The sequence below is a fragment of the Leucopleurus acutus genome (genome assembly GCF_964270905.1).
Source record: "Leucopleurus acutus genome assembly, chromosome: 6".
NCBI lineage: Eukaryota > Metazoa > Chordata > Mammalia > Artiodactyla > Delphinidae > Leucopleurus > Leucopleurus acutus.
Genome location: NC_139149.1, coordinates 68509683 through 68526683, shown reverse-complemented (window position 1 = coordinate 68526683; position 17001 = coordinate 68509683). Strand labels below are relative to the sequence as shown.

Sequence of the window (17001 nt, the reverse complement as noted above, 5' to 3'; positions counted from 1 at the left end):
GAAAGGTATTTTATGTGTATTATCTCATTTAATTCTCTCAGTTATTCTGCAAGATACCACCTTTTAGATATTAAAAGTTACAAAAATAGTAAGAGATGGAGCCTACATTCAAACCCAGCTGTGTCTCACAATAAAAGTCCATCCTTTTATAACCATGGTGTTTCCTGGACTCTGCCTCAGTGGTATAGCTCTTCTTAGTGGTACAGATCAACATGGTTCCTGATTCTGTAAGAGATGCATTGTTGTTCTTTTTAAAATTTTTCCTTCATTATTGAGATCAGGACATTAGGGTTCTGTTTTTTTGTTTGTTTTAGTTTTTTTTTTTTCTTACTGCACCAGGAATAATAATATCCTCTAGATTTTCAATACAGTGTCCATTTCATGACTTGTAATTTTGGGAAGAGGGAAGGTGGTCCTAGGGGTGGAACCTAGGGATGTTTCACCATCTCTTTTTTTCTAGAAGGGTAGAGAAACTGACTCCCAGAAGGCCAAATGATACATTGTCCACCCTGCACTAAGCTCTATCTGTACATGTTCCATCACGGCACCCAGCCCTGTTGCCATTTTGATGACTTTGATGATAAAGTAGATCATCCGTCTAGTGCATTGACTCCTTCACTTCACTAACCTGTTTGTTCTACCCCAGCCATCCACTTCCATGGGCATATTCTGTACCTTGCCATCTAGCAGTGATGCCAGCTCTGTAATCTTACTTTCAAGTATCCACTTCTTTGCCTACCATCTCTTTTCATTCCAGCAGATTTGCTTTAGTATCATCACTGCTAAAATGTTACTCCACTGGGACTACCTATTCATCATATACTGCTTACTATTATTGTTCAACCCTAACCTCCTTGTCTACCTGAGATTTCATAGTCTATTGTAATAATCATTCCCTTGAAAATACCCTCAATTCCCTTGCCTATCTTTTCTTCTGCCTTAGTCACCTGGCAAATTCTCAACTCCTGATGCTGGAGAAGATTACTTGGCTAGGGTGACTGGTTTTACTTTAAGTTCAAGACAAAAGTCAAATACATGATTAACATTGCTTAGCAACCCTACCTTGTTTCTCTGGAAAGTTTGCCTTTCCACTCAATAAAATAACTGGGTTTTTTGTTTGTTTTTTTGTGGTACGCGGGTCTCTCACTGCTGTGGCCTCTCCCGTTGCGGAGCGCAGGCTCCGGACGCTCAGGCTCAGCAGCCTTGAGCTCAGGGGCCCAGCCGCTCCGCGGTATGTGGGATCCTCCCGCACCGGGGCATGAACCCGTGTCCCCTGCATCGGCAGGCGGACTCTCAACCACTGCACCACCCGGGAAGCCCAAAATAACTCTTTTATACTTTCTCTTCTCTCCTTACTCTTCCATACCCTGCTTCTCTTAGCCTCTCCTTCCCTGCAGCTGATGACTTCATCCTTCTGTGAGTAAGTAAACGCCAACAGAGGGAACTCTCATCATCCCAGCAACAGATTTAGAAGCTGTCAACATCAGTACCCCTCTCTGCTTTTTCTTCTTGTGCAGTGGATAGAGTGTCCCTCTGGCTTTCACCCATGTTTTCCTTGTCAACTAAAAATTTTTTTTGGCCCCCCGGCATGCGCAATCTTAGTTCCCCAAGATCAAACCCACGCCCCCTGCAGTGGAAGCGCGGAGTCTTAACCACTGGGCTGCCAGGGAAGTCCCCTTGCCAACTGAATTTAATGGACCCCTTTCTCTCTTAAGTCATCTGAGCTTTGAGGGTGCTCTCCTCAAAGAGAGCTCTCCTTTTCTCTTGAAACACCATCTTCTTTCAGCTTTTTGACTCTATACTCTCCTGTATTTCTTCCCCATCTTTGGATGTGCCTTCTCAGTCTCCTTTATGGTCTTCTTCTTCACTATCTTATGTATAAAGATGTAGTTCCTGCCTAGATAGCTACAGCTGATCTTTCAGGTTTCAAGCTTTAATGTCATTTCCTCAGAGGACTTTGAGGACCAGACTAGTTTAGGTCATCAAATTGTATGTTCTCACTGCACATTGTGCTTTTCTTTCATAGGATGTATTACATATGAAAATAAATTATTTCGTGTGTAATTATTTGTTCAATGTCTGTATCCTATTCTGAATTGTCTGTATTGCTCATCAGGTGTCCTACATGCCTGGCACAGAGTTTGGCATGTAATAGACACCCAATAAATATTTGTAGAATGAATGAATTAATATGTAAGTGACTCAAAGGCTTCAACAAATGTTAATTCTCTTTTCCTTTTCCATCTTATATTTAGAGAAGCATAGCTATCCCAGGGTTGTAGAGTCAGAAAACGCTATTTCTATAGAAGAAAGACAATTTTATGGTGTGATGGACATTGACATATGTTTAAAATTACTCAAGCCTGGTTCATGGACACCATTTATAGGCAATTGAAAATATAGATCTGGATCTCAGTAAAGAAGTCATAGTTAAGGATCATAACATTTTATTTTTTACATCTGTTTTAAAAATTGTTGTGGTCTGCTCCTATGTGTCTTAAAATGGAGCGAAGGTGGACAAATGGGCTTTCAGGGTCAAATATAAAACATATAGTTCATTTGGTACAAATTAAAATTATTTAAACTCTGATCTGATTAGAGTCCATCTTGAAAGAGTTATAATAGAAATTGTAATGCAAATAGAATTGTATTTTCTTTTTGAAAATAAATCTTGAGCACAGATCTAAGGCCTTTTCCTTAAAAAAAGCAGAAAAGTACTCACTAACAGATGGTAGTATTCCAAAGTCATGGTACATGAAAGGTTATAGGGGTTTTGGAATCTGCCAAAGTTAATTATAGTCTTACAGCTCTGGAGAAGACCCAACAGAAGTCAATTTCAAACAAAGGTCAGGGTTAGTTAGAAAGTCATATCACACTTAAGCTTGAACTCAAACAAGGTTGCCTTAAATAGTTAAGGTCCGGTGAGTATCAAATTTCATAATTGTCAGGTACTTATAATTTTTAGACTTGTAAAATCATGGAACCCTTTAAAAAAGACTATTGTCTTTATGTATTTTCAATAAATGAGCTGATTCTTTTTTTATGTGTAAAAAAATGAATAAAGAAGGATGTGATGACTTCCCACTCAGAACTGTTTCTCAGAAGCCCCAGTGTGAGACAGGGAAGCTGTTCCTGGCTCAGGCACTGCGGTGCACCATAGGGCAGCTCCCCTGAATTGCAGACCAGGTTCTGTGCAGCACTGGGCATGTTAATTTCACAAACTCCTATGTGTTCTAGGGTGGTAAACTCATGTTCATACTAGGATAATAAACAGTTTTCAGTTTCATTAGCAGAGGAGTAGGAGATCTTGGATTCTAGAAGAGTAGCTGAGAGAATCTAACTAGAGAATATGAGGGAAAGCTGCCCAAGACAGTTTCCTGGTTGTGCTCCACAGATGCTTGTGAGATATAGGATTGCATGTTGTCCTGTGATTCAGGTTATATTTAATTCTAGACTTCGAGGTGAATGAATTGCTAATATTAAAACTTTCCCCACGCTAGAAGAACTCCTTGTCACTTCTTTACTGTGTCACAGCCAACTCCTTTAAATTTTGCCGTATTTTTTCCTTAGATAAGAGCACCAAGGCAGTTCCTTTACATGTTTTTCTTCTTAACAGTGGGATGCAAGCAAATCAATATCTAGTGGTCTTTTGTGCAAAGCTCAGTAAAATAATAGACCTGTGCCATTGGCAAGCTGGAGGAGGGACACTAGTGGCAAAATTATTGGTGAATTAAAGTAGGTATGATGATAATGCTACTGGCCCAATAAAAAGTCTGAGAAATCAACTATTGGTAGTAAAATAAAAAGAAGCTGTTGCAGTCTGATTTAGGGTGGCTGGTACAAAAAAATGTAGTAAATAATGCATGCAGTGTATTCCTCTATGATTTTTTTTTTTTTTTGGCCATTTCCCAGTTCTTGGGCTTTTGGAGACATATATGTAGATGTGGGTAGAAATACTTTAGAAAAGGGATAATCTTCCAGATATGTTGATCTAAGATGCACTTTTCATGAAAACCTTCAGATATGAATGTTTGAGTTGAGTTAGCATAAGTAAGTGAAAGTTCTTCTGTATTTGAGCCTTGTAGATATAAAATTCCACTCCTCCTTATTACTCTGTTATTTTTTGAGCTACTAGTTACTTCAACCAGACAGATATTTGCTGATAGCAAGAGCTAAGGTTTGGAGCATAGGTAAGTTTTCAAACATATAGTATGGCATTGCCACCTCTGAGGCCAGCAGGAGAAACAAGTGCATTGAGGAGGAACAAAATTTAGTCCCAAGAAAATAATTACTTAGGTCATTAGCTATTAGGAAAGAGACTAGCTAATACATGTAGTTGTACATATGAGTTTCAAGCTTTTTTTTTTTTTTTTTTCTGTACTCAGGCCTGTCACTGCTGTGGCCTCTCCCGTTGCGGAGCACAGGCTCCGGACGCGCAGGCTCAGTGGCCATGGCTCACGGGCCCAGCCGCTCCGCGGCATGTGGGATCTTCCCAGACCAGGGCACGAACCCATGTCCCCTGCATCAGCAGGTGGACTCTCAACCACTGTGCCACCAGGGAAGCCCTGTAGTTGTACATATGGTTGTGGAAACACCTACTTGAAATCTTCCTAAATTGTTTTATGATATAATTTTTTTGAAAAATCTCTGCCTGGAAAGTGTTTTAGAATCCATTTTTTATGCTTCAAGCAAAGCCATATGGTAACAACAACATATTGGATGCAATCCAGTAACAGCTGGTGTATTTTTGCCAAGAAATTTTTATTAGAACATGTGCAATTTTCTGAAGAATTACAAATATGTAGATAATTTATCTACATTCATTATTTTTAATGAATAAATATCTATTCATTAATAAATAAATATCTATTTTTAAAGAGATAGAAAAGCATAAGTGAATTGGGAGATTGGGATTGACATATATACACTAATATGTATAAAATAGATAACTAATAAGAACCTGCTGTATAGCACAGGGAACTCCACTTCACTGTATAGTAGAAAGTAACAACATTGTAAAACAACTATACCCCAATAAAAAAAAATTTTTAATTAAAAAAATATAAAGAGGTAGAAAAGCATAAATCCATATCTATATATGGGTGAGGATAATTTGTAAGTCAAAGACCATAACATATATTTCTTCAGAAATAATGTCAATCTCAAGAATACCTCTCTTTTAAAAATGTGTAATATTTTGGTACAAAATAAAACAATAGAACTAGATAACTTTCTATTCTGTTTTAAATGGGAATACAAATGTTTTGCTAATAAGAAAGTTATTTTTTGAAGAGTCTTCTTCAAAATAGCAACCAGCACTGATGTTACATATGGTTTATTGAGCTGAGATTGTTCTTCCACAAAAACAGTGTTAAAAATTATCTGCAGAACAAGAGAATTGCTGTGTGTAGCCCTGAGGACATCCTCACTTCTCTCCTGGGTGAGAACAACAGTGCTGCTGCTTCTGCTTTGGAGACCAGCACCTGTCCCCAGTAGAGACGCTTATTTCTAGAATTGAAAATCGGGTAGTGAGGTGTTACATCCCTTGGGACTACTACTTCAAAGCATGTTATCTGTGAGTTCAACTGGAAATAACATTTATTTTGATTAGAAAACACAATGTCAAATGCTCAAGGAAAGCTTCTGCCTTTTATTAGTCTCCATGCTAACATAAAACACTTTTTAAACAAAAATTTTTTGTTGGCTTCTTTTCTGTGGTTCATGTGTTCATTTTTCCTTTTTCTGTGTGAAAATAGAAGAAACAGATACCATTTCATCTTCAATGAAGCTTTCTCAGGGGTACTATTTTAAAGAAATCTTTACATAAACTAAAATGCTTTCTAAGGTAATTGTGTATTATTTCCTATTTTTATATTGACTTTAATGACTAAGAATTTACTATGATGTATATACATTATGATGTATGATGTATATATATTGTATATTTCTTAGCTAAGTAATCTATAAACAATATAGTAATCCACTCTCCAAGATGTTAAATGATTTATCCAATACATGAAACATTTTGAGATAATTACGTTTATTACATACACCTGTATTATGTCACATAGAATATGTGTTCTGGTCACCACTCACCAGATATTTAAAAAGCACAGAACTTCTCATTTTGAAATATGTATCTAGTAATTTCCGCCAATAAACATAAAAATACCATTGAGTTTAATAGCAGTTATTCTGCCTGTAGAAGGTAGTCATGATAATCACTATGGTGTACACCTGAAACAAGTATAATATTGTAACTCATTTATACTTCAGTTAAAAATTTAAAAAGTAAAAATTAAATAAAAAAGAAGGAACTCATGCCTCTTCAATAAGTTCACTGGGTTATAACAATACCTGCTTATCTCACTGAGTTGCTTTTAGATCCGGAAACTAATATTTGGAGGGGTGCTGTGTAACCTGTAAAATGTCCATGAATGCAGGTGATCTTGCACAGGGGTAAACCAGTTACCTGAGCATAAGCATAAATTGCCTCTCAGTTGGCATTGATTCTTCTGCCACAAGCACTAAGCATGTCTCTTTCAGGACTCTGGAGTCATGCTCTCCTCCTGCATGGTGATGAAGTGTTTCCTCAGGATCTGGGTGGTTTGTTGGAGAATGGGAACTTATGAGCATTTGACACTGAATAAGAGGCTATGTATCTAGAATAAACATGAATGTAGTTCCAGGAGAAAGAGACCAGACACGTAGAATTACTAAGAGCCTCCTTGCTACTGAACTTGGATCTAATATTACCAAAAAATGTGCATAAACGAAAGAAAGCTGATGTTGAAGTTTTGCTTATAATAGATAAAATGTTATATTTTTTAGAACGCTGCAAATGTAAACCTATCAGAGCTACACAGAAGACCTATTTCCGAAACAATTACAACTATGGTAAGGATAACTTCATGACTGATTTATAAACTGCTGAGTTAAGAAAGGATGTGTATGTGTGTGTAAATAAGAATGAGGCTTAAAAACAAACAAGGACAACTTTTTTTAAAATTGATTTATTTAATTGATTTTTTTTTTTTGGTTGCATTGGGTCTTCATTGCTGTGTGTGGGCTTTCTCTGCTTGCCCCGAGTGGGGGCTCCGTGGGGTGCGCAGGCTTCTCGTTGCCGTGGCTTCTCTTGTCGTGGAGCACAAGCTCTAGGCGCACGGGCTTCAGTAGTTGTGGCACACGGGCTCAGTAGTTGTGGCTCACGGGCTCTAGAGCGCAGGCTCAGTAATTGTGGTGCACCGGCTTAGTTGCTCCGCGGCATGTGGAATCTTCCCGGACTAGGGCTCAAACCCGTGTGCCCTGCATTGGCAGGTGGGTTCTTAACCACTGCACCACCAGGGTAGCCCCAACGCTCCCTGTTCCAAACAACTAAATGGTCTCATAAGGGGACCATTCTCAACAAATGCTTGATTTTTTTGAAGCATATCAGGCAGCATTGCTGGCATCTTAGAACCATGCAGTTAAGTACACAGAGATACATTTCAAAACAGATGGGAGGGACTCTTCCCTTTCTGACGGGCCAGGGAGGATCTGGAGCTGCAATGGGTCATCAGTTGTGATTTACGGGGGTGAACAGTAAGTGGGGTAAACAGAGGAGCACTTCAATGTGTTATGAGTGGTTAAAAGAATCAAACTGGGTTTCTTCAGTCTAACTCATGGAAAACATTGACAGAGTTGGAAAGTAACACAAAAGTTGTTAGTATTCAATTAAGGAAATGTTTTGTTATCTAGACTGACCTAGACATGTGGTATTCTGATAAACAAAATATTAATTGAAGAGCTACCAATCTAAATGTACCTGACAAATTTAACTGGAGGAGGAAAAAGCCTGCTGCCTCTGTGCCAAGTACTGTGTTAGGCTGTTTCTATACACTATCTTATGTGATTTTCTCAACTGCGCCATGAGACGTTCTATTATCCTTATTTTATCAATGATTATTGAACCTAAGTTGTCTTTCCTTTGATTATTCAGAATTACTTTTGGGTACTGGGATGCTTCAGAGTCACAAATATCAATTACCGCTATATTTCAAAGGGTCAATTAATAGAGTTTTCCAGTTGATAAAATAAGAAACAAATCAGTATTTGCTGTATTCCATAGGCATTTTATTATGATTTTCCCCCTGTGGCATTTATGAGATTAATAAAGTTCATGTTACTGTCTCTGTCGATGCTGAGTAAATGAATAAACATGGCAATCAAATAGATTTTTTAATGCACCTACATTATTAAAATGAGGGCTTTATTATTGAGTTTACATGCCCTACTTTAGAGAATATAGGACATACATGGCACACTTATCCTGCTTTTATAATTTTGGGAATTGGATGGAGAGAAATGGGTAAATCTCTGTAAGAGTAATCTTTGATATCTTTGAGAATACTGTGTATTGAAAGGTATCAAGTAAAAGATTCAGTGTAGTTAAATCTCTTTAAAATAAATATACCTAGTTTCTCAAGTTTTTCTTCAACGGAATCAATTTTTATTTTTTGTTTGCTAACATCTTTAGAGGAATCTATAGTTTCTCTTAGCCAATGGTAGACACACTTTCCAAGGTTGAAATGTTTACCCGGCTGCTCATCTGAGGACCCTCTCCTCTACAAAGTGATATGAGATATCACAAGAAAAAGGAAGTCTTAATTTTTAGGAGATTAGCTTTGTAAGACTGAAAAATGCTATATGAACTTTTAAGTACAGTTATATTAAAAACAAAAGCATGATAGAAATTTTATATTGGGGAATTTTAGTTGAATTTATATTTATTTTACTTATTAATTTTTACTATACCCAACCTTCTTAGTGCGGCAGTGGTTAGTGCTGCTATTTTTGTTAAAAGATAAAATACTACTGGGTACAAGTCAGGGGAAGAGAAAATCAGCAACGAGGTAGCTGAGTGAAAATTACAACCGAAAATGGGATACAGAGCACAGTTAATGGAAAAAAGATAATTTCTTTCTCATAGCCAAACAATAACTAGATTGCCCATAGTTTAAGGATTTTCACTTGTCTGAGGCTTACTCAGAGATTCTCTGGGGAAGGCAGGCACTGAAATGATTAAATAGAAGGAAAAACCCTGCAAAGAAAATACATTTTAAATTCCAAAATATGTTGATTTTTGTCTTTCTTAAATATCTACATGTGTCTACTGAGAAAACAAAGTGGGGGTGGGAGCATTTGATAATTCAGATAAAACCTCTGCTTCATTCAGATTAATTCAGTTTAAAGCTCTTGAGCTTTAACAAAATTGCTTGAATAATAAAGTAAGTCTTGTAGAGAGATATTTATTTTGGAGTGGGTACATGTGCTAAAAATTTCTAATGAAAATAGTAGACACACCGGGTAAATAAATCATTAGTTTGAGAAGGTTTGCACAGTTCACTAATCTGTGATAGTTGATGAATGCTGTGAAGCACATTCACATAAGCCAGGACGCACAAAAATGTCTGCTAGCTGGGGTTGTGAATCTATCATCTGATTCTCCCAAATGACATTTCAAAAAGGGCAATCTTATCTTTTGTTAAAATAAGAGTAGAACACTAATAAAAAGGGACTCCTTCACTCACAAATCACACCAAGCAGGGACAGCTGGGCAGTTACATTTTGCTTAGTATAAGCTCTCAAACTTGAGACAACTAGTTCTCTGAAGATTGAAATACCTGTGAAGCAAAAATGAGGTTTTGTCCTAAAGTTTTTAGAATTAGTAGCTTAATTTTTATTGTATGTGTCTTGTACTGGTGGAATGTTATTGAATAAGTTTCTGTATGGAATTGGGGCATTGATGGGAGGCAATGGCTTTTTAGCTGGCTTTATATTTTCACAGATTACTTTTTTCTTTGTAGTTCAAAACCCCTAAAATATGTGGGAAGGGACTCAGATGAAGGTAGTTTACAGATATATGCCTAAGAGGCTTTCAAAAAGTACATTCATTTGGATATGTTGTGTTTTCCTGTGTATAATATCCATGGATATTGAACTAGAGCAATGAGGCTGCCTGGTCAAAAGCCACTGGCTTCTTACTAATTGACATTTTTGCTTCTTCTTAGGCTTTTTCAAACTCCCCCTTTAGGAAAAAAAAAGTAAAAAGCTCATTTACCAGAAGTAGGAATCTAAAGAATTTGGCTCTGCCAAAGGAGGGAAATACAGAAAAGAAGGAGATTCTTTCTAGATTCTGAGTCAAATACTTTGACTTTGCAACTGAATTAGTTTTAAGTCAGTTTGTCTTTATATTGAGAAGTCAAGCCGAGTCTTATAAGTTGGATGCTAGAATATCCCTTGAAAGAGGTAAATTAATGCAATTGACATATTAGACCACATTCCATAGCACATGAGTGGCGACAGTTTTTATTCAAAAAAAAAATGCAGTATACCTAAAGGAGGGTATGAAAGATAATCTATACTGAAACAAAGGAAGAAAGGAGCAGATGTCTGAACAGTGAGCTAAGATGAGGAAGGTGGAAAGATCGAAGAACAAGCTTGGGGACACCGTAGAACAGAACAACTTTATGACGCTAAAGAAAACCCCAACTCTTTAGAAAATCTGTTAATAGACCCTATAGAAGAATGCTGACAAAGCAACAAAGAATATTTAAGTACTAGGTCTTTACCTATAGTGAAATTAATATAGTTTAAATTCTTCTTGGCACTGTTGAAACTGCACATATACATATACACACATCCAAAATGAAATTTTGAAGGAAAATTACATCCAGATTCAATCTTTGATTATCTAAATGGTTTCTCACCATGAAATACATGCACACATGTATGCTTATATACACACAAATATAAACTTACATGCAAAGGGGATCAGGGCTGAACATTAAGGGGGCAGGTGTGTTGCGTAGTGTGTCACTCACTACTGTCTAAGGTGAAAATATGTGGTTGACTTTTCCTCTCTATTCGTTGAGCATTAAGTGGATATGAATTGATTAGAAAGAAGCCTATGTGTCTTTTTTGAATGGGGTGCCTATTGTGTATCATATTACCACATCAGCTTTATTGTCTTTTATCCAGTCATTCGGGCTAAAGTTAAAGAAGTGAAGATCAAGTGCCATGATGTGACTGCAGTAGTGGAGGTGAAGGAGATTTTAAAGGCTTCTCTGGTAAACATTCCAAGGGACACTGTTAACCTTTACACCAGCTCTGGTTGCCTGTGTCCTCCACTTAACGTCAATGAAGAGTATCTCATCATGGGCTATGAAGATGAGGAACGCTCCAGGTAATTCACTCCTTAAGGATTCAGAATAATGACTCCTTGGTTCTTACTTTGGGATCTGTCTACCCTCTGAGGGATTAAAGATCAGTTTTAGTTGGATCCTTCAATTTCATGTATTGGATACAAAAGTATATGTGGGAAATTTGTGGGTGTGCATTTTTCTGGGGAGAGGGATCATAGCTTCATTTGTTCTTAGAGGGGTCCATGACTCCCAATTAGTTAGAATTATTGTTCTAAAACTTGGCTGTCCTCGTCTAGTATAAACAGTAAGTCTTTCTGACAATGATCCCTTGTACTTTTCAGTAATATATTTTAATGTTTCAAAAATGGTTGCTTCTTTAAAAATATAGATTACTGTTGGTGGAAGGTTCTATTGCTGAGAAATGGAAGGATCGACTTGGTAAAAAAGTTAAGGTAAGCCTAAATTTTATGTTCAAAATGATAAACAGAAAATAAAAGTAGAAAGACAGTCATTTAAACAAAATAGCTACCCTCAACTTCATGAGAAATATTAAAACCTGATACATATATATTTAATATTCCAAGAACTGAGTTTGTCTGTAATATCTGTTTTGTTTAAGGAGCAAATTCTCTGTGTGTGTATCAGAGATCTAACTACAGCTGTCTAACTTCCCACCATGGGAAGTCTAGCTGTAGTTAGGCCAGCCCTCCTCTGGTGGCTCCTCATTATCATTAAGGCTCCAGGCTCCCTCTAGCTTACGGATTGGTCATTTTCAAAGATACTGCTTCCATATTCAAGGTTAGCTGGACGTCACAGGATGGCTGCCCTACCTCCACATCACACCTACATTTCAGGGAGAAAGAAAAGGGAGGTAAAAATAGATTCCAAGCATCCTACCTAGCAATTTTACTTAGGACTGGGTCTCCTGTCCATCCCTAGCTGCAAGAGAAGCTGGAAAATGTAGTTTTTTTAGCTGAATATGTTGGTTCCTTGAACAATTGCAGTTCTGTGAGTCAGAGAAGGGGAGAATAAAGCTTGGGTACAAAACTGCCAATATTGTCCCAATGCATAGGCACCAGTTCCTATGTACAAGGTGCAGCCACATTCATCTGTATATAAGAGATCTGACCAAATTAGGTCCTTAGAGCAGAAACATAGCTTTATTGTTTTCTTTTTTTTTTTTTTTTTTTTTTTTGCGGTACGCGGGCCTCTCACTGTTGTGGCCTCTCCCGTTGTGGAGCACAGGCTCCGGACGCGCAGGCTCAGCGGCCATGGCTCACGGGCCCAGCCGCTCTGCGGCGTGTGGGATCTTCCTGGACCGGGGCACGAACCTGCATCCCCTGCATGGGCAGGCGGACTCTCAACCACTGCGCCACCAGGGAAGCCCCATAGCTTTATTTTTAAGCCAATGACTCTTAGATTCTGTAAGTGATGCATTTTTTAAAAAATCACAGTAAATCACCTTATTATAGAAGGTTCCGTTTCCTCTTACTAAGCAAATCTGTTTCAACAAAAGGAATGTGGGTAGTATGCACAGAAGGGCAAAGAATCAAAAACGGTGTGTGTGTGTGTGTGTGTGTGTGTGTGTGTGTGTGTGTGTGTGTGTGTGTGTGTGTAGTGGGCAAAAAGGGGGGGAGGGGAGAGTGGGAATTGTACCAAACATAATATATCCTCTTCCCTCTGAGTCTGAAGGCTTGGGAAACATTTACAAGTGTAAGTTAAACACCCCCAGGCAGTTTATCTTATACACCTGGTACTTGACACAGCAAATACATTTCAGTTTAAGTGACCTACGAGAAACGAAATGTAGAGGGCATTATTTTGCAGGGAGAAAATACCCTCCAGAAAGCTATCCCCCCCCCCGCCCCCCCTCCACTCCAGTATTTTGTCAAAAGTGAGATGTATTTCAAGTTCAGACTCATGAGAATTCTCTATTTGTATCTCTTTTCAATTTGTTTGCTGTCTGTTAAAAAGTAGCTCTTCTTCAGTGTATTGGAATTTCTTACTGTCCTTTTAATTCCGTTTTCTGCTTGCTAATGCAGAACAGGAATTTGTCCTAAATTCCTGTACCAGTTGGAAGAGCTTTCAACATCATTGCTGCAAAGCATATAACACGGCTTGCTGCTTCTCTTTTGGTACCAAAACAATTATCATCGTGTAAAGACCCAGGACACATGGCGTGTTTGTCCTTTTTCTTAGTAAGGCAAAGATATTTTCCATTGCTTTCTACAGGGAACTCACAATTATTATTGTGAACTCATTTATATTTTCAGTCTGGATTTAAACATGCTGAAGGGAAGAAATAACTTGAACAATTTTTAATTCATACACAGAACTCAGGGTTAAAGACCATGAATGGGAAACCTCTTTTGGCTAGAATTACTGAGATCCTTACTGTAGTTTTCCAGTCCGTTCTGAAGATGTAAAAAAGAGTTTTATGGAGGATACTGTTTTTTTTTAAAATAAGAGTTGTCCTTTTCAGCTGATTTTCTTTTGCGCTCAGGGATAGATCAAGAATTAAATAAAGACTTTTTTATGGTTTTGCAATGCAAATTTTTTTTTTAAACCTAAGTCTCTGTAATAGCAGGTTGTTCAAATCAAGATATTTGGCCTGCCTTGGGGAGCTGAAATTCAGACTTTTTTTTTTTTAATATGAAAATCCAATAAGATTGTGGAGTTAAGTGTGCTAAAATGAAGAATTACTTTTAGTAATTTCAGTAATTGAAAATAGAGAATTTGTTATCTACTAAGAATTTTATACATTTTTCATCTGTGAATCTTCAGAACACTAAGCAGATGCTAGAATTAATTCTAATATGTAAATGATAAGGTCTAGTAAGTCCAAGAATCTTCGAATGGTAACTGATGGAGTTAGAATTTGAACTAGGGCCATCTGACATTAGCTCCTTGCTACTCAAAGTGTGGTCCCTCGACCAGCAACACTGGCATCACCTGGGAGCCTGTTAGGTATGAAAATCTTAGGCCCCATCCCAGACCCACTGAATGAGGATCTGCAATTTTAACAAGATCTCCAAGTTATTTCTATATTCATTGAAGTTTAAGAAGTACTGCTATAGCCCTTATTCTTATTTACTACCTGTAATACCATAATATAACTTCCTTTTAAATTATTATATTCAATAATGTAAACATTATTGAAATTGTTAATATGAAATATTAATAAGCTTGATTGTAGTTATTAGAAACATTGGTGATGTCTGCTTTGTAAAACGTAGAATGAGGGCAGAACTTTGTTCTGTTTTGTTGCACTTGGTAGATATTATTTAGGAAATATTTTTAAGGGACTCTACCCCCTCTCCCCATTTTCATTTTTTCACCGCTCAAATCACACAGGTTTAAAAGGCTGTGTTTTTACAAGTCATAAGAGAGGAAAATAAAAAGTAGCCCTTTCTTCAAATTCTCTATGTGAATCTTCCATTTGTTGGTCACCCATGAAGTACTAGACTTGTGTATGTTACCTCAGGAAATACCCACAGATATCAGTGTATATTTGTGTCACCGTTTATTGGATATTTTAAGTTAAAGATTTGATATGGAAGCATTACTGATACAAGTGGCCAATTTTGTGCTTTTTCAAATAAAAGAATTATGTTTACATAGCATCCATCTCATTGTTACCCTGGGATATAGATTTTTATACTTTTGGAAAAGTAATAAAATGCTTTTGAGATCTGATTTTGCAGTCTTACTCAGTTGTTAGAATAATAGAAGTGATGACCCTGGTAATATGTGCTTGTGACCGTTTTCTGTTTTAAATTTCACAGCGCTGGGATATGAAGCTCCGTCATCTTGGACTGAATAAAAGTGATTCTAGCCATAGTGATTCCACTCAGAGTCAGAAGTCTGGTAGGAACTCTAACTCCCGGCAAGCACGCAACTAAATCCTGAAATGCAGAAAATCCTCAGTGGACTTCCTATTAAGACTTGCGTTGCTGGACTAGCAAAGGAAAATTGCACTATTGCACGTCATATTCTATTTTTTAACCACAAAAATCAGGTGGTAACTGATATTACTTCTATTTTTTCTTTTATTTTCTGCTTTTCTCCTACCCTCCATCCCTACCCCCCTTTTTTGTGGTCTGGGTGCAGATCCTTAAATATATTATATGTATTCTATTTCACTAATCATGGGAAAACTGTCCTTTGCAATAATAATAAATTAAACATGTTGATACCAGGGCCTCTTTGCTGGAGTAAATGTTAATTTACTGTTCTGCACCCAGATTGGGAATGCAATATTGGATGCAAAGAGAGATTTCTGGTATACACAGAAAGCTAGATAGGCTGTAAGGCATACTTTGCTGATCTAATTACAGCCTCATTTTTGCATGCCTTTTGGGCATTCTCCTCACGCTTAGAAAGTTCTAAATGTTTATAAAGGTAAAATGGCAGTTTGAAATCAAATGCCACACAGGCAAAGTGATCAAGCACCAGGAAGCATTTATGAGGAAATGACACGCAAGACGAATTATTTGCAAGATTGGCAGGAAGCAAAATAAACAGTGTTAGGAGCTGGGGAAAGAGCATTTTGCCTGATCGAGAAGCACAACTGAAACCAGTAGCTGTTGGGGTGTTAACAGCAGTGTTTCTCTTTTGGCAGCACATTCGATTTGTTTGTGAATATATTAATCAGCATTAGGGAAGTGAATTATAACCAGACATCAGCTGTTATCAGCATGGCTCTGTTTAATCTGCTTCCTTTTAGATAACCCCACTGGTGTAAGTCTTTTTCTTCTTCTTCTTTTAAAATAAATCTCACTTGCTGCATTTGACCAGGAAAAGAAAGTGTGTACGCATATGCACCAGGGTGTTATTTTTTTAAAGATATGGGGCTCTCTAAAATGCTGTAGTTGCAGGATGGTAAAATGTGCAAGATTCTGGGTGTGCGTGTGTCTGTGTGTGTTAGCGTGGGGTGTGTGTCCGTACACTCACACCCAAGCTGAACTGAATTACAGGCCTGTGCAGTGGCCTGCACTTTATCATTTGGATTTGTGCTGTTTAATGCTCAGTAAAATATGCTTAATAAAAGGAATGATGGTGGTCAGGAGAGAGGTGATTCTGACTTTTGAAACAAACGCTCATTCTCATTACCCAAGCTGCAATGGGGTCCCCCAGGTACCATGGGGAACAAATGATGCTCTCACTTCTTCCTCCAGCAGGGGTTCTTTAGAGCCTGTGCCCACCACTTGACAGTCTCATTCTCTTAAATTTACATATTTGATATTAGTATTAATAGAACGAAATTTCTAAGCTGTGGTATGCTGAAAAGAAAACACTTATGAAGCAAATGGTGCTGTTTCCTTCTACAAGGACAAACATGCAAGAATGAAATTCATTCCTGAACAAAAGTTTCCTAAAATGGTAAATAACAATTGATCTAAATTCCCTCTTTTGGAAGTAAGAGAACATCCCTGCCTCCTGACTGACCCCCAAACCCCAACAATTTCCACAATCTCAGAAGAAGGAGTTCTCACCTTTGCCTACATCAGGACCACATAGTCTTTGAGCTGCCATATGGTTGCTTTCAGGTATTTTCACCATCTGCCCTTTGGGCTTTACTGTCAGATGGCTAAGACAGGGTCATTTCTTTCCAGGTGCTGCTGTTGTAGCCCACAAAGGGGAGTTTGGGTGTCACAGGGTAGTAGTGAAGTCCCACAGTGGATGAACTTCACCTCAGTATCTCTCGTCCTGACCTCAACCTGAGCTTCAAGGACTGAGGACTGGAAACTAGCACTTCGGCCTCTTCCTGTTTCTCTCATGCCTTTTTCATGTTAATGAGGAAAGAAGGGCAAGAACC

General features: G+C 37.8%; 1 protein-coding gene across 1 annotated transcript in view; it reads left to right on the top strand.

The window, feature by feature from the left end:
* Nucleotides 1-15120, top strand: part of FRZB (frizzled related protein) — a gene marked incomplete at its 5' end in the record, with an annotated part of 32394 nt that extends 17274 nt beyond the window's left edge. Inside the window, 4 exons of the mRNA XM_082840958.1 lie at nucleotides 6832-6897; nucleotides 11020-11224; nucleotides 11572-11635; nucleotides 14969-15120. Of these exons, the coding sequence (XP_082697084.1) occupies nucleotides 6832-6897; nucleotides 11020-11224; nucleotides 11572-11635; nucleotides 14969-15085 (452 nt within the window). The 3' untranslated portion in view covers nucleotides 15086-15120. The remainder of the gene's footprint in view (nucleotides 1-6831; nucleotides 6898-11019; nucleotides 11225-11571; nucleotides 11636-14968) is intronic.
* Nucleotides 15121-17001: the final 1881 nt, after the last annotated feature.